This window comes from Phytophthora cinnamomi, assembly GCF_018691715.1.
Source record: "Phytophthora cinnamomi strain GKB4 chromosome Unknown Contig6, whole genome shotgun sequence".
NCBI classification, from domain to species: domain Eukaryota; phylum Oomycota; class Peronosporomycetes; order Peronosporales; family Peronosporaceae; genus Phytophthora; species Phytophthora cinnamomi.
In genome coordinates, this window is record NW_027150939.1 from 1,019,764 (window position 1) to 1,036,068 (window position 16,305).

At 59.5% G+C, this 16,305-nt stretch overlaps 7 protein-coding genes across 9 annotated transcripts; 5 read left to right on the top strand and 2 right to left on the bottom strand.

The window, feature by feature from the left end:
* Positions 1-1,132: 1,132 nt before the first annotated feature.
* On the top strand, positions 1,133-2,515 carry IUM83_07464 (uncharacterized protein; the record flags this gene model as incomplete). The annotated part of the gene is made up of 2 exons (XM_067931764.1): positions 1,133-1,533; positions 1,621-2,515. 2 exons carry the CDS (start codon positions 1,133-1,135, stop codon positions 2,513-2,515), a joined length of 1,296 nt encoding a protein of 431 aa, XP_067798993.1.
* A 161-nt stretch (positions 2,516-2,676) lies between these two features.
* On the top strand, positions 2,677-4,413 carry IUM83_07465 (MRNA cap guanine-N7 methyltransferase; the record flags this gene model as incomplete). Its single annotated transcript, XM_067931765.1, has 2 exons — positions 2,677-3,079; positions 3,161-4,413. The coding sequence occupies 2 exons, from the start codon at positions 2,677-2,679 to the stop codon at positions 4,411-4,413; spliced, it is 1,656 nt and encodes a 551-aa protein (XP_067798992.1).
* Positions 4,414-4,619: 206 nt separating this feature from the next.
* IUM83_07466 (uncharacterized protein) lies at positions 4,620-5,252 on the bottom strand (the record flags this gene model as incomplete). Its single annotated transcript, XM_067931766.1, has 2 exons — positions 4,620-4,707; positions 4,852-5,252. 2 exons carry the CDS (start codon positions 5,250-5,252, stop codon positions 4,620-4,622), a joined length of 489 nt encoding a protein of 162 aa, XP_067798994.1.
* A 429-nt stretch (positions 5,253-5,681) lies between these two features.
* IUM83_07467 (uncharacterized protein) lies at positions 5,682-7,053 on the top strand (the record flags this gene model as incomplete). Its single annotated transcript, XM_067931767.1, has 2 exons — positions 5,682-6,073; positions 6,150-7,053. 2 exons carry the CDS (start codon positions 5,682-5,684, stop codon positions 7,051-7,053), a joined length of 1,296 nt encoding a protein of 431 aa, XP_067798963.1.
* Positions 7,054-9,403: 2,350 nt separating this feature from the next.
* On the top strand, positions 9,404-10,888 carry IUM83_07468 (C2 domain; the record flags this gene model as incomplete). The annotated part of the gene is made up of 1 exon (XM_067931768.1): positions 9,404-10,888. The coding sequence occupies one exon, from the start codon at positions 9,404-9,406 to the stop codon at positions 10,886-10,888; it is 1,485 nt and encodes a 494-aa protein (XP_067799112.1).
* Positions 10,889-11,076: 188 nt separating this feature from the next.
* IUM83_07469 (putative 8-oxo-dgtp diphosphatase nudt15-like) lies at positions 11,077-12,411 on the bottom strand (the record flags this gene model as incomplete). Its single annotated transcript, XM_067931769.1, has 5 exons — positions 11,077-11,327; positions 11,408-11,631; positions 11,715-12,019; positions 12,102-12,194; positions 12,271-12,411. The coding sequence occupies 5 exons, from the start codon at positions 12,409-12,411 to the stop codon at positions 11,077-11,079; spliced, it is 1,014 nt and encodes a 337-aa protein (XP_067798962.1).
* Positions 12,412-12,985: 574 nt separating this feature from the next.
* Positions 12,986-16,232, top strand: IUM83_07470 (the record flags this gene model as incomplete). Of its 3 annotated transcripts, XM_067931771.1 has the most annotated exons (9): positions 12,986-13,103; positions 13,175-13,200; positions 13,287-13,434; positions 13,510-13,601; positions 13,692-14,711; positions 14,793-15,192; positions 15,501-15,543; positions 15,748-15,876; positions 16,007-16,232. In XM_067931771.1, the coding sequence occupies 9 exons, from the start codon at positions 12,986-12,988 to the stop codon at positions 16,230-16,232; spliced, it is 2,202 nt and encodes a 733-aa protein (XP_067799150.1). The 3 variants fall into 3 exon arrangements, with proteins under 3 accessions (XP_067799150.1, XP_067799149.1, XP_067799151.1); XM_067931770.1 differs by lacking the exons at positions 15,501-15,543; positions 15,748-15,876; positions 16,007-16,232 and adding an exon at positions 15,266-15,324; XM_067931772.1 differs by lacking the exons at positions 12,986-13,103; positions 13,175-13,200; positions 13,287-13,434; ... (1 more) ...; positions 13,692-14,711; positions 14,793-15,192 and having other exon boundaries at positions 15,509-15,543.
* Between the last annotated feature and the right edge of the window lie 73 nt (positions 16,233-16,305).

Consider the following 16,305-nt stretch of genomic DNA (forward strand, 5'->3'; position numbering starts at 1 on the left):
CAAAACTAAGAGCAAAACATTCAATATCCACGAGCAAGAAGCTCGAGTAAAGTACGCTCGGCGAACAGGTTTTATCCCAACCAGAAAAAGGGTTTTCCTGAGTAGCCACTCAAAACCGCAAAGATGCAAATAAAAGGTGAATACGTGCAAAACACACCTACAAAATCTAGTACATGCAAACTATCGGTGAACAGGTTTCTCCTTCACAAGAAGGTTTTCCTGACTAGCCACGTACAGTCGCAAAGCAAATATCTGCGATCACGAGCAATACGCATAACGCTTTAGAGCATACATAATCGGTGAACAGGTTTTCTCCTTCACAAGAAAGGTTTCCTGATTAGCCAAGTACAAGCTCAAACTAAATGACCAAACATTTAGCACAACATCTTTTGGCATATCACCCTACAGGCGAAATAAGCCACATGGGGTAGAAGATCACCAATGGTGAAGGCACAAATTGCCCACGCCAAGTGCTAAGGTCATAATAATACTGCCCAAACTTAAGCAAGCTGAAACCTAGCAAGCAACGCACGTTCCTCAATGTGGGAGGCTGTTAAAGTTGCGCATCTCCGACGTGCTGATGCTTTGCAGGAGAACATGGGACTCGCTCACAGAGCTGTCCCGTACAATGTAGACCACTGATTTAGTTGCAGAATAAGGGGGATTATCTCCCCCGCCAGGGACCACCAGTCCTCACTCCGTCTTTTGACTGCTAATACACAAGCACCTCCGGGCATCCTTCCTCCTCCAAGACCTCTTCCTTCGGCACCTTCACGCTGTCCTCCGCTGTTATATTCCTCTGCTATTCCTTCCTCTAACATGTCCGATCCAAAACCTTAACATGACCGAAGTGTGAGCACCTAGAAAGCTCAAATTGTTGCAAGAGAAATGAGCTCACCGTCCCGTAACCCGTCCCATAATCGTGAAAGGCACCGGTCATGGTGACTGACCCTGACGATATTAATCACGCACCGTTGATGACAGCTCGCGCTCGACGTGTGCAGCGATGGAGGCTCGCAATGAATCGACGCCTTCTTAGCGGTGGAACGACGCGTGTTGCCTCGATCCTCCGCTCACTCTTGCTTCTGCCTTGCCCCCGAATACACTGCTTCCTACCTTCATCTCCAGCGCAATGAACGATGCCACGAACAAGTTCCTCGCTCGCCTGCAGCAGCACGAAGAACTCTTCACCAACGTTCCGGGGTCGTACGTCAACGAGGCATACACGTCGCGCATGCCTGAACTTTTGCGCGATTGCGTGGCTGACAACCACAACAGCTTCTCCAAAGAGCAGATCCAGCGTCTACTGAAGCTGGCCGATGACTTGTCCAGTGATGCTGAGATCCCGCTGCCGTCTCAGTTCGGCGAGCAGACTGCCAAGTCCTCCACTGGCGCGGAGTGGGAGAATTTGCTGTCCGGCAAGGGATACACGTGGCAGAGCTCGCCCTGGTTCCTGAGCGAGCTCTATATGTACTACCTCGTGCTTGTGCTAACGGACTACTACACGACGGGCATCGACCCTTTTCACGCGTCGTACGTGGAATGCAACTTGTCGAGTTGATGCGTACTAAAATGAAATGCAATCTAACCCCATACATACATGTACCATTTCATTTTCAGGAAGGTAGCGGAACTGAAGGAAAGCACCCCATGGAGGCTGCTGCAAACTGCAGCCGATATCTCCACACAAGGAGGAGCAAGCTCGCAGACTCCGCGTCGGGACCAACTGAAGCGGTTCATGAAGCTTTGTATGTGGGGAAACAAGGCCGACGGGTGTAACAAAGAGGTGAAAAGCACGGTCAGTGGTGCTGGAGCATCGCTAGTGTTCGACGACGCACTGCTGCTCGTGGACCACAGCGACAAGGTCATCGCCTTCTTGGAGCAGAAGGCGAGCGAGTCCGGCGACCCCAGAAAGCTGGGGATCCAGTACATCAACGACAACAGCGGCACAGAACTACTGCTTGACCTCGCGCTGGCGGATCACTTGCTGGCTCATGACTGGTGCGGAAAGGTGACGCTCAACGTCAAGGCTGAACCGGTGTACGTATCGGACGCGACGCCCGCCGATGTGCTCGAGCACATTGCCGAGATGCAGCGTGAGTCGCGCACACCGGAGGTGCAGGCTTTGGGCAAGCGCCTCGCTGGTTACGTGAAGAACGAGCAGTTGGTGGTGCGTCCCGACATCTTCTGGAACCGCTACACTTACTACTGGGAGATGCCAATTGTGCTGCAGAATCGCTTGGTGCGTGAGGCGACGCTGGTGATCATCAAGGGCGACCTGAACTACCGTCGTCTGCTGGGAGATCGTCTGTGGCCGCCGTCGACTCCCGTGGAGGAGGCTGTGCCGTTCTTCCCGGCACCTTTCGTGTCGTTCCGCACGCTGAAGTCGAACCCCGTGGTGGGCATCCCAGCAGACATTGTAGACAAGCTGGAGAAGGAGGACGTGAAGTGGCGGTACAACGGCAAACGCGGCACGATCCAGAGCGTTCTTACCCCTGCCCTCTCGCTGCATTAGAGTAGGAATGCTACCTACGTCATATGTTCAGTCAGCGCCGTATCCACTTCAACTTGCCCTTTCACGCAACTTTAGCAGCACCGTAATCTTACGTCGCTCCAATTCCAGCAACTTACGTCGCAATCGTCCACCACGATTACTGCCCATAGTCGAGAGCGGTCATGGGGACGCTGGAGGTGTCGGAGGAGCCGCTGCCGCCCGAGTGGGAGGTGGCCATGTCGCGCTCCAAGAACATGCCGTACTACTACAACGCGCAGACCAAGAAGGTCTACTGGGTGGACGACGAGCTGCCGCGCGGTTGGTCGCACCAGTTCGACCGCGACGGCCGCCGCTTCTACTTCCACGTGCGCGACAAGAACGCCACCGTCTCGTACGACAAGCCCGTGCTGCGCGCGGCCGCCAGCCCGTCGCCGCCGCCCCCGCCCGTGCTCGTGCCGGCGCCGTCCTACGACTCGCCGCGCGCGGACTCCGGCGAGCCGCCGCGGCTCGTGCGCAAGAAGTCCAACTCGCTCATGGACCTGCTGAGCCCCGGGCCGCCGGCGCTGGGCGCGGAGCAGTCTCAAGGTTGGGCCTGGTCGCCTTCCCACGCTGGCTAGATGCTGTTCTGGGCTCTAACGGTGCCTGTTTGCTGCTGTTCTGGTGCAGATGAGGCCTCTCCGAGGGCGCCGGCGGCTCCGCCAGCGAGGACCATGCACATCTCCAACTTGGTGTCGTCTCCGGGGCGGCCGCAGCGCGGCGAGGACAGGGGCTACGGCTCGAAGAGGTCGTTCGACGCCATGTCGAGAGACTACGGCGACGACAACGGCGAGCGGGAGCGCGAGAAGGACCCGGACGCTGCCGCCGCCTTCTACAACCAGCTGCAGCGAAGCGCGCAGAGCGACCGAGCGGACAGCCTGCTGTTCCACATGCGCGCGCTCAACAACTGGGTCAAGTCCATCCTGATCAACGAGTACTCGCGACGGGAGGGAGACCGCGTGCTGGACCTGGCCTGTGGCAAGGGAGGAGACCTGATGAAGTGGACCAAGCGCAACTTGGCCATGTACGTGGGCGTGGACATCGCCCAGAAGTCGCTGGAAGACGCGGTGGAGCGGTACACATCGTTCTCGCGCGGAGGAAGAGGAGGTGGAGATCGGGACAGGAAGAAGACGGAGGTGCAGTTTATTCAGGGAGACTTGGGAATCGTGGACCTGCTGCGCGACGAGATGCACTGCTGGAGTGAGCACGAGGGCTGGCACGACGCGGTACCGCTGCCGACCTCGGCGATTGGTAGCTTCAACATCGTGTCGGTGCAGTTCTCCTTCCACTACATGTTTGGCGACGCTCAGCGCGCGAACCGGTTCTTCTCTACAGTGCATGAGCTGCTAGCAGACGGAGGCGTGCTAATCGCGACGACGGTCGACCCGAACAAGCTGCTGATGAAGTACTACCGGGGTCTGCGGCCACCTGAGGCGGAGAAAGAAGACCAAGGAACAAATAAGCCCGACGTTAGCATCGTGGATGAAAAGAAGCGAGAGGTGTGCTGTATCCGCTTTGACGCAGCTACGCGCGCTCAGCTATCTGGACCGGATGCGGCCTCGGAAGGTGCCTTTGGTCTGCGGTACAACTTTACGCTGCGTGATCGCGTCGAGGAGGATGCCGAAGGCGGCGGCGGCCAGGCCGTGGACCTGCCCGAGTACCTGGTGCCGGACGATTTGTTGGCCAAGCTGTTGCGAGAGCATGGCTTCGAGCTGCTACTGAAGCAGAATTTCCACCGGTTCATTCAGCAGCGCAAGGACCAGGACCGCAACCGCACGCTGCTGGAGAAGATGCACGTGACGAACATCCGCGGCTCGATCTCGGATGCCGAGTGGGAGATCGCCGGTCTGTACCAGGTCCTCGCCTTCAAGAAGTCGTACTAGACGCCCGCGCGTTCAGGCGAACACGACAGATGCGAGCCACGCACGACGACGATGCCGATGAAAGGGGGCTTGTAGGAGTAGACGACTGCACTGGGCGTAACGATCAAAAGTGAGCGGCGTTAATGAGTCAATGTGTGCGTCGCCCTCGTGCAGACTACAGCAACACGAATGCAACTGAATCTTGTCGCGTTGGGCCGTTTGATTTGCTAGTGGCGGCAGCTTGAGTTGCGTGGGTGGTGCTGCGTCGGCGGCGTCGTCGAGTTTGACGAGTGGCGTTGGCTCGAGTGGGTCGGGCTGACGTAATTCCTCGCATAAGAGTGGGGTGGGGACCCCCAACTGCGACTGCGACGTCGGTAGCTCCCTCTGCAGTGACTGGGGCTGCGACTTCGGCCGCGACTGTGATTGTCGCCGCGGAGCTTTGGGGACCTCCTTGCACACTGGAGACGGTTCTTCGAGCTTGGGTTGGGGGAGCTCTGCTGCTCCAGAACATCACGGTGCTTGGCCTCTTGAGTCTTGAGTTCGTCCCGGAGGAGCTGCAGCTCCGTCAGGATGGCGGTCTCCTGAGCGTCCCATCTCTCCGCCATGTCGGCGACGGCGGCTGCGTGTTGCGCCTTGAGGTCGGCCAGGGTTGCCTGCTGCGCGGCCTTCATCTCGGCGATGGCTGCGTGGTGCTCGTCCTGCATCTGCTTGACGGAGGCGATCAGCTCCCCCCAGTGCTCACTGCGGACGCTGGCGGCGGCGCTCACAGCCTCGTTGACGATGCAGCTCTGCTTCGCCGACAAACGCTTGTCCACGAGGCCGCACAGGGCATCGGCGAGCTCTGCGGCCTCCTCTCTCATGGCACCGCAAGGGAGAAAGACCTCGTCGAGGAAGGTAGAACGCCAAGTGGACTGATTTTCAATTGGGGCGTCACTCGATGTTGCCATTTCGCTGCTGAGTCATTAGCTTGAACTTGTTTTGGTGTCCTTGGCGTTATATGCCTGATCTTTTGCTCGCAAGGCTCCTTGCTACAGGCATTTACTGCTATCGAGCATGCGTGCGCTGGGCCAGCATTGCTGGCAAAATGCTTGTGCGTTCCCAGCCCGAAGGCGCGATTATCCGCTGCAAGACACTGGATGCTTGTGCGTTTCCAACCCAATCGAGCGATTATCCTCCGTGCAGAGATGCTGAGATGCCGGCACCGCGCGTGAGAGCAGGGCAGCAACATGAGTCAGCGCACAAGCACATTTCCCTCGTACCGCGCACCGGCACCGTCGATCTCCAGCGCCATGTCGGCCGAATTCCTCGCGCTCCTGCAGCAGCAACAGCTGCACTTCACCAACGTGCCAGGCACGTTTATCGACGCCACGTACAAGTCTCGCATGCCGGAGCTGGTCCGCGACTGCGTGGCCATGAACCGAGAGCGCTTCTCCGACGAGAAGCGCCGACGCCTGCTGCAGCTGGCGGACGACATGATCAGCGATGCCAAGATTCCGCTGCCCTCGCAGTATCCCGAGCAAGCTGCACAGTCGAAAACCAGCTCCGAGTGGGAGACCTTGCTGGCCGGCAAGGGCTACACGTGGCAGAACGCGCCCTGGTTCCTCAGCGAGCACTACATGTTCCACCTCATCCTGCTGCTCACCGAGTATTACTCGACAGGCATCGACCCGTTCCGTCCTTCGTACGTCGTTGCGGTGCTAGAGGGCTTCTGGCGTTATGACTAATAACTTGTGCGATCGATGCCGTGTTATCTGTAGGAAGGTGGCGGAGCTGGCGGAGGACACGCCGTGGAGACTGTTGCAGACGGCCGTCGGCCTCTCGGCTCAAGAGGAACCGAGCTCGCAAAGCCACTGCGACCAGCTCAAGCGGTTCATGAAGCTCTGTCTCTGGGGGAACATGGCCGACGGCTGCAACAAGGACGTGAAGGACGCAGTCAGCGGCGCTGGAGCGTCGTTGGACTTCGACGACGACATGCTGCTTGTGGACCACAGCGACAAAGTGATCTCGTACCTGGAGCGGCAGGCCCGCGACGCTGGCGACACCAAGCGTCTGGGCGTCGAGTACATCAACGACAACAGCGGCACCGAGATGCTGCTGGACCTGGCGATGGCGGACCACCTGCTGACGCACAAGTGGTGCGGCAAGGTCACCATGAACGTGAAGGAGGAGCCGATGTTCGTGTCGGACGCGATTGTCACCGATGTCCACGAACACATCACCGAGATGCAGCGCTCGACGCGCACGCCCGAGGTGCAGGCTCTGGGCGAGAGGCTCGCCGAGTACGTCCGCAACGAGCAGCTCGTGATCCGATCGGACATCGCCTGGAACCGCTACGTGTTCTTCCACGAGCTGCCGGCGGTGCTGCACACGCGGCTGGCGCGGGAGGCGGCGCTGGTGATCATCAAGGGCGACCTCAATTACCGCCGCCTGCTGTGTGACCGAGTGTGGCCGGCGGCCACGCCCATCGAGGACGTGGTGCCGTACTTCCCCACGGCGTTCGTGGCGTTCCGCACGATGAAGTCGAACGTGGTGGCCGGAATTCCGCCGGAGATCGCGGCGCAGTGGGAAGAGGAGGACCCGATGTGGCCGTTCAACGGCAGCGGCGGCAAGCGCGCCCTCATCCAGAGCGTGCTGCCCACAACGACGCCGGCAGCAGTGTAGACGTAGGTAGGGATCAAACGGCAACGCGCACTAGCTGTTGAGTGCCAAATCAGACTGACGTTTACCTGTCCACGTGGACTGGAGTAGACCATCTGTCTTCGAGCGATGAAACGGAATGACATTCATCTGGGGGACTGGAAGTCAGTCTCCGATTAACAGTGCTCTACTGGCACATGGTGCACGGAGCCCGCGCTCTGGAGCGCCGCCGCTTGATTGATCGAGCGCCGCTGGATTCCCGACACCGAATCGCGGTAACGCAACGAGGCACTCACGGCGCGGCGGCGGTGCGGAGCTGCGCGGCGCGACGAGCGTGTCATTGTCGACCAACAAAGCGACGGCTCCGCGATACGTGGAGAGGCCCTGTCGATCGTCTTGTACATGTAGAGAGGAGGCCAGCACCTCGCTCCTGCCGCGGCCTCGACACGGACTTGCGAAATCGAGCGCCGGCGGTGACTGCCTCGCTGGTCGCCGGTGCAGCGCAGAGGCAGCTAGCCCAGACGCAGCAAGTCACAACAACACACTCTTTAGTGCAAGATTTGCTGCTGCTGCTGCTGCTGATGCCGCTCGCGGCGCCATCACCGGAGCAATCGCCGGCGCAATCCTCATCCATCGCGGTGGCGTTGGGACTTCCACGGAGGCGATGACGCCATCCGCAAGCACCGCCGCCGCGGAGCAAACAGCGGAGACCGCGCGCTTCAAGCGGACCACTTCAAGAGGACAAGCGCTCGGACTGCTTGGACCGAATTTTCAACGAGTCCCACGTGGCCTCGCATTGGCTGCGCCTGATCTTGAAGGTCCGATCTTCACCGGCTCTTGGCTCTGCGCCCGAAATGCGGTGGTGAGCCCAAACGCGCAGACTGCACATCGCTGCAGACACAGGCTGGCCCGACAGGCGACTGCCGCCGCGGTGAATCTTTTCCCCCGCACCGCGTTCCAGTCGCCGGTGCGAAGGCGGGGCCAGCGTGGCCAGCGCCAGTCAAGTCAAGCTTGGACCCAGCAAAAATGGGTGGCTTCCGCAGCGATAACGACGTGGAGCAGGCACGTTATGGGTGAGGTGGCCAAATCAGACTTTCGGCCAATCGGCGGCCGCAAGATGGGCGCAATCCAGCGAAGATTATCCCATCTTTTTCGCAGGGTTTGCTAAAACGGAGTCTAATTCGTGGCGACTGCGGGCTAATTCGCGGCGGCGCGGCGCCCGTGTCACCGCCGCGAAGACTGCCGCCGTCATCGAGGCGAACATTGCGCCCCGATGTGTGGCGGCGGCGGCGGCACGCACTTGCGCTGTTGACGGCGCCTATTCATGGGTAATATCTGCGGGCGCGCCCCGGCGCTGCAAAAATGGAGTCAACAGCTCGACTGGCACCGCAACGAGTTTTTAATATATGACCACCATTCTGGTGCCACTGTGCTGGGCGGTCTCAGCTTGTCTCGCCGCTCGCTTCGATGGCTTGGCCGGTGCTGGCCGTCTCGAGAATGCTGGTCTTGCTGTTTGCTTGCTGTCTTCTGCTGCGTGCTCGTTCCGCCAAAGTGCTCGCTGACAGCGAGTCGCTGTCCGCATCGCCCAGGCAGTCTTTTCGCTGCAAGCAGGTCTGGCCTGCAACTGCCGCCGCGCACACCCGTCGCACGACCAGGCCAGGTCTCTGCTCGCCCCTCCAGGCCAGGTGCAAGCGAGCACGTGCCCGCCTGCGCCGCTCGTTTGACTGGAACCCCGGCGCGCTGCTGCAGCCCTACCGCCGCGCAGAGAGCGGGACCCCACATAACGGCGCGTCAAACAGACGGTCGACGTAGCGACCGGCTGACCAGCGTCCGCGTTGCGTCCGCGACGCCAGCGGCGACAGCGACGGCGACGGCGATGGCCATGGCGGCGGCGGCGCGCCGCTCGAGCCGAAATGGAGGTGCTCGCCCCTGCAGCCCCATATTTGCCGCCAGTGGTTGACGCCGCGGGGCGGCCAGAGTTGACGGATCGGCGAGGGGTAATCACCCCTTACAACCCTAGCCGCGATGTTGTAATCACCCGTTTTTGGCCCCGCTCCGCTCTCTTCATTCGCGCTTTTGCCAGGTCAGCCGCAGCTGTGAACCCACGCTCGCTCGCCTGCCACCCTTGCTGCTTCGCTGGCACTTTAGCTTCACCCAGCGCCAGCAGGTGTCGAGGCCAGACGGACAGGCTCGCCAGGACCGACCAGGATCGAGTCTCACGTCCCTCACAGCCCCCGCCAGGCCCCCACACAGAGACAGACAGGAAACGGCGCCGGACCTTTATAGAAGGCGCCACCATCGCAACCCCGCGATCGACCGCACGACCCGCTCGCAGCACCGCACGCCTCAGTGTCGAACCCGCCCCGCCTCACCCATGGGCCTCGCGCCTCCGCCCGCCATGCCGCAGCCCAGTAACAACCACAACAAGCCCGCGCCGGGCGCGTACGACTCGCCGGCGCGCCCGCCGTCGCCCGCTTACGACGTGGGCTACGACTCGTCCGCCAGCGACGGCAGCGACTCGGACGCCGCCGCGTCCCCGCAGGTCGAGCAGCTGCTCGTGAACCACCTGCGCTTCGCGCACGCCTTCCGCAAGAACGACGCCGCCATGATCCTGCAGTTCCTGGCCAAGGACGTGACGCTCGTGTCGGTGGACGGCGCGCGCCACGAGGGCCAGTCCGCCGTGCTCGCCTACCTCGTGGGCGCGCGCATGACCAAAATCAGCGCCAACCTGCACGTCAAGGGATGCCCCACGCGCTCGGGCGCGTGCCAGTCCACGTTCATCTACGAGCACGGCATCGTGTTCAAGGACCCGCTCTACATGGAGGTGCTGGACTGGAAGCCCAACAGCGCCGCCATCGTGCGCATCGCGCACATCGCGCTGCCCGACGCCAAGAGCGGCAAGACCCCGCAGGACTTTGGCAAGTCTTCGCCCCTGCGGCTGTCCTTCGGCACGCGGTTGTCGGACGACGAGGACTCGAGCGAGTTCAGCCACGAATCAGACGCCAGCGACACCTGGGAGCCCGAGAACAACAATGCCAGCACCCCACCGCCCGTCCAGATGAGGTGTCGGCGTCTCAAGTCCAATAGCTCCGCGGACTGCAGCGCGGCCATGTCGGCAGCTGCTGCTGCGACTGTGAGACTGTCCAGTAGCAGCAGCAGCAGTCAGAACGAGGCCCCCGTGCAGCCGCTGGCCGCGTGCACTTCCTCCAAGAGGGCATCGACGATGATCACGCTGGCTGAGATCTCGTGCACGGGACTCACGCCCATTCGCAAGCGCAAGACGGTGAACCCGTTCGTGATTCTGCAGTGCCCTGAAGCGGGATATGTGTGGAAGAGCCCCGTGATGCGGCGTGACCCGAATCCCAAGTGGAACCACATCCCCTTGAAGATCCCGGCCCACAAGCTGGCCGAGGTGGTGGAGATCTCGCTCTGGGACCACACCTTCTTCCGCTCCGTCAAGGTGGCCAGCGCGGCGCTCGTCGTCTCGGACATCCTCAAGTCTGACGCCGAGTTCTGCACCAACATCCAGCTGGAGAGGTATGATGCAGCCCAGGCTGCGGGAGAGCCCCAGTGCGTGACGATGCAGCTTCGGTTCGTGCGACCGTGCGGCGGCGACATGGCATTCCGCTCCTCGGATGAAGTGGAGCAGAGCCCCGCACAATTCGACGAGCCGGAGAAGTTGGAGCAGGCGGTCTCGGCCGGTTCGGCGTTAAGCACCGGCGTCAAGTGGCTGGTGGTCGACCCGTTCCTGGGCGGACACCACGCCAGCGTGCTGCTGATGCTTGTCCGCGCCGCCATTGTCGCGGCAATTGTGTGGGTGTTATTCCACGCTACGCTCGTGTGGCCCATGCAAGCTTAAAAAAAATGCAGGAGAAAGTTAGTTAGAAAGCGGCTTGTAGCCGACACAAAAAGAAGTACCATCAGTAAAACGCCATGTAAATTATCAACCATTTTCACAACCACAGCTCGCCTGTTCATCTCTACCGGTTTCTTCACTTCGCATGAAGAACTGCTTCAGAGTGGAACTTCAGAGTTCATATCCCATGCTCACTCGTAGACGAAGGTGGGTGTGAACTCGCTGTGGGTCAGGTGGAACAGCGGCGTAAACATGTCCTCGCGTGAGCGCAGATCGGCCCAGGGCACCCAGGTCCAGCCCTCGCACTTGTTGGGCTCCATGTTCCGGACGGCCTGCTCGTCGTCCACGACGGCCTGCATGAGGATCGTGATGTAGTGCTTGTCCTCGTCCTCCATGGGGTCGTTGGTCACGGTCGCGAACTTGGCCTCCTTCAAGTCCAGGTCTGCGCGGCACGCACCATTTCAGTTAGCCACGATGCAACACCACAAGTAACAAGATAGAAGATAGCGGCCGCCTACGCACCTGTTTCCTCCTTGACCTCTCTCAGCGCGCACTCCTCCCAGCTCTCGTACATCTCGAGGTGACCGCCGGGCAGAGCAAATTTACCCTCACCGTGCGAGCCCTTGCGCTGGCCCATGAGCACGCAGCCCGGGTGCTTCTTCGACATGAGCATGACACCCACGCCCACGCGCACAACCGTCTTCTGCTCCTTCAACTTGGCGTACTCGGCCTGCAGCGTCCCCATGCTGCAGTGCAGACACAACACAGAACGGCGTGAACTAACACTCGCCACTGCACCCAGAGTTAACCCACAAACCAGACTCCGTACCGATTGGTCTCGGAAGTGTCCTGCGTCTCGAGGAAGTTAATGATTGCGTCCAGATTGGACGTGGAGCTGAGCTCGCTCCAGTGACTGGCCTGACTGATCTGGCTCAGCTGACTGATGGGCTCCGTGAACCCGTCGCCGCAGGGCTGGAAGTCGCTGTTCCAGAGGCTGTCCTCGCTCTCGCCTTCCTCCGCGGTCGTGTACTGCGGAGACTGCGACAGCGCCGACGTGTCCGTCTCGTTGGCAGGTGGCGAGCTCGGCCCGGGCGACGAGGCCTGCACGACGCCAGTCGTCGGCTGGCTGCTCGACTGCATCCAATGCACAGTATAATAATGTGTTTTAAACTAAGTAGGCTGGAAGTTGAGGTGGAATGGATGCAGCAGTTCGCACCTCGGCGACGCTAAGCTGGCTGGAGCACAGCAGCGAGTCGTCCTTCTCGATGTACTTCATCAGCAGCACCTTCATCTTGGCGTTCTCCCGGGCCTGCGTGCCCACGTTTGTCAGCGGATCGAGCGCTCTAGAGCCTACAATAATACTTCGAAGTAGCATCGGGTCTCACCGTGAGCACGAGCTTGCGCTTGGCCTCCTGCAGCGCACTGCGGCAGGCCTCCAGGTCCGCCTCGGCGTCGCGCAGCGTGCGGCGCTTCTTCTTGGGCGCCTCGTCGGAGGGCGACGGCGCGGGAGGAGGGAGGGGGCTCATGCTGCTCTCAGATATCGGTGGCGGGGATTCAACTTGGTGGTGGAAGTTCCCAGGCATGAATTTTAGTGACACTGGTTTTGGATATATACAATTTCATAAATACTTGGATGATTCACTTTAATGACGGAGCAAATTGAAGTGGCTGAAACAATGTGAAGCTCGTTGACAATGCTATATTGTGGCGATGGGAACTTATGCGAGCAACTAGCGCGGGCTCCGCTTCTTGCCCGTGGATCAATAAACACAAACGCAACGGATCGTACACAGCTTAAAGCGAGTTCCCTGACAGCGTCGCCGCAGCGCCGTCGCATCCCGTGAGCATTTTGTTCCGGACAGACGAAAGTCGTTACTCTCGCGCGACTCGACTTTAGGATTCCTACATTAGGAGTGACTCCGTCCTGTGCAGCACAAGTAAGTATACATGTACTTGAGTACTGCTAGTCGAGGACGCAATACTAAACGTACTGGGTGCGTGCAACGGCTGCGGCGATGACTGAGCAGGAGGGATCCCAAGCAGCTCTCTGATTGGCTGGGTGACACGCGTGTGCATAACTTTCAACTGTCAGTTGCCAAGATGCCGCCTACGCACGAGAAGACCCCGCTGCTGCAGGAGCCGCCCGCGGCCTCCCTGGAGGACCCGCAGGCCAGCCAGGGCGCCACGATCTGGGAGCTGCGCGTGCTGCTGATCCCGTGTAAGTTTCCGTGCTCGCTCTCGCTGTCGGTGCGGAACGCTAGCGTTAACTGTATCGTGCATTTTGAACAGACTTCTGGCCCAAGACATGGGGACTGGTACGAACCCCTTTGCCTCCGTGCACGTAATAATGGCTTGCCATTATGTACGCTGACGCTTCCCCCACTGTTACGGTATTGTGCAGCGCCTCCGAGTGTTCGTCTCCTTCTCCTTCATGTTCCTGTCGCGAGGCTCGCGCATCCTGGCGCCGCTGTTCCTGAAGGAGGCGACGAACACGATCTCCGAGAGCAACTTCACGCGGATCCCGGTGTTCGCTATTGCCATGTACTGCGGTAGGTGCGGGAGCCATTCGGGGACTGTGTTGTTGGTGCTGATTAAGTGGTGTCTGCGGTGCTTTTAACGTCCAGTGACGCAGTTTGGATTTGCCGCGGCGAAACAGCTGCAGACGTATCTGTACATGGTGGTGAAGCAGCACGCGTACCAAGATGTTGCTGCCAATGTACTGTCGCCAACTGTGTTGTATGTTGAAGTGGAAGGGCTACCTACTGATGTTGGCGTTGTGTGCTGTGGATGCTTTCCTGTGTCGTAGCTGTTTGGACACTTGCACAGCCTCTCGATGAACTATCACTTGACGAAAAAGACGGGCAAGGTGCTGCGGTGTCTGGATCGAGGATCCACGAGCACGGACAACATCGTCAACGTCATTTTCTTCCGATTGGTGCCCACTTTTGTCGAGCTCGTGGTTGTTTCCATTGTGTTCATCTTCTCGTTCAAGGAGAAGATACTATCGGTGGTGACGATTATCGGCGTTGTCCTCTACGTGGTCATTACCGCAATGGGCACACGAATCCGCTTGCGTTTCAAGAAACAAACCAATGAGCACGACAACCAGGCTAGCGAGAAGGCTGTCGATTCGCTGGTAAATTTTGAGACGGTCAAATACTTTTGCACCGAGGACTACGAGCTCGCACGGTATATGTCGAGTATTTTTATGTACCAGAAGTCGCAGTTGTCCACCAGAGGACTCATGAACGCCATTGTGGTGGCGCAACAGCTCATTCAACAGTCATGCCTCGGTGTATGCCTTCTGATCTCTGCCCGTAACATTTATCTCGGGATCATGACGGTCGGTGACTTCGTGGCCGTGACAGTGTACATCAACAACATTTTCAAGCCGCTGGACTCGCTGGGCAACATTTACAACACCATTGTGCAGTCTTTCGTAGACATGGAGAATCTGGTGGAACTGCTGCGGATCCAACCTGAGGTGCAGGACAAGCCTGGGGCACCGGCTCTGGAGGCCTCCGCCACCGCTAGCACCGTTACGTTCCACAACGTATGCTTCAGATATCCGAGTCAGCCAGCAGCGAACGGCCTGAAGGATGTGAGCTTCACCGTACCCACGGGAAAGACGGTGGCTATCGTGGGTTCTACGGGATCTGGCAAGACGACCATTAGCCGCCTGCTCTTCCGCTTTTACGATGTGCTGTCGGGCAAAATCTCTATCAACGGGCAAGACATCGCGTCAGTGCGCCAGAAATCTCTCCGTAAAAGCATTGGAATCGTACCCCAGGACACAGTCATGTTCAACGACACCATCCGCTACAACGTACGTTGTGGATCTGTTGTGTCTATAGTATTCGTTGTGTTTAATGGTGCATCTAACTTGTTCGTGTTGCTTTGCTTGCAGCTCACGTACGGACACCGCCACTGCACTGACGAGGAACTAATTGCAGCGGTAAAGGTGGCCAACATCTACGACTTCATCATGTCCCTTCCCAACCAGTTCGATGCGCAGATCGGTGAGCGTGGACTGAAATTGAGCGGCGGCGAGAAGCAACGAATCGCTATCGCGCGTCTCGTGCTCAAGAACCCGTCCGTAGTCGTGCTGGACGAGGCCACGTCATCGCTCGACACGGTGACGGAGCAGAGCATCCACCAGGCCCTGAACGTGGCGTGCGAAGGCCGCACCACCGTCATCATCGCGCATCGCCTTTCGACGATCCGCCACGCGGACAACATCATCGTGCTCGAAAAGGGCCGCATCGTGGAGACCGGCAGCCACGCGCAGCTCCTGGAGCACGGAGGCCGTACGTTTGCTCAGCTCCATTGCCGAGCCTACTAGCTGATACTAACTTCTCGTGTCTGATTCACCGTCGACAGGCTACTTGCAACTGTGGACGCAGCAGTCTCGCGAGACGGAGGAACCCTTGTCGCCTTGAAATGGTTGATGCGCGTTGTAGACGAACATGGCTACACAGACATGGCTACAAAGAGATGGCTACACTAAATTCCAAAAGTTACTAAACTGACCCCATCGAATTCGTACTTACAAGGAGTGGCCGCCGCTCGCTTGGCGGGCGAAGCCTCACTCCTGAAAACGCGCCGAAGGGAGCAGGTGTCACTATGGCCGCCGCTGGAATGCGCTTCTGCCGCGAGTGGTAAGCCCCCGACGTCCTCCTGTCTGTCTATTGGTCTTGCAATGCAGAGACCGCTTCCTCTCCCAACAGAGTAGATGCGCTGGTCGCCTCAAATCGACGCGAGCGGGTCCAAGCAGTTCTCGAAGTGGCAACGGCGAGACGTCCACATCCTTTCTGATTGTCGGTACTGACGCGCGCTCTGTCCCCCCTTGTGCTTTGACACAGCAACAACATGTTGTACCCGAGCCAGGACCGCGAGATCCGCCGCTTGGTGTTCCGCTGTCGCAACTGCGGGCAGTCCGAGGACGTGGAGGAGAACTGTATTTATGTCAACGAGCTGGTCAAGGACACGCGGTGCGTCTCCCGTCCGCCTTGTTGCCGTGCTGCTCCTTGGAGCGAGAATGGAGCCGCTGCAGGCGTTGCGTGGATAGCCGCTGACTGACGCGTTGGTTGCTGTACCTGTTGCTGTTGTTGTTGTGTGCAGCGTGCAGCTGGACGTGCTGCCGGGTGATGTGATCGACGACCCGACGCTGCAGCGCGACTACGATGTGGTGTGCCCCAACTGCAGCCACAACGGCGCCGTGTTCATCCGCTCGCAGGACGGCGTGAAGCAGTCGACGCTGGCGCTCATCTGGGTCTGTCTGAACCGCGACTGCCAGGTGGACGAGGAGGGCAACCGCCTGCCCTCCTACCGCTGGATGGGCTCCTGATCGTCCCCGCCTCCGACTCGACTCCGCAATGCCAGGCAACGACAAGCAGCATCAAGCAGCAACAGGGTTCAGC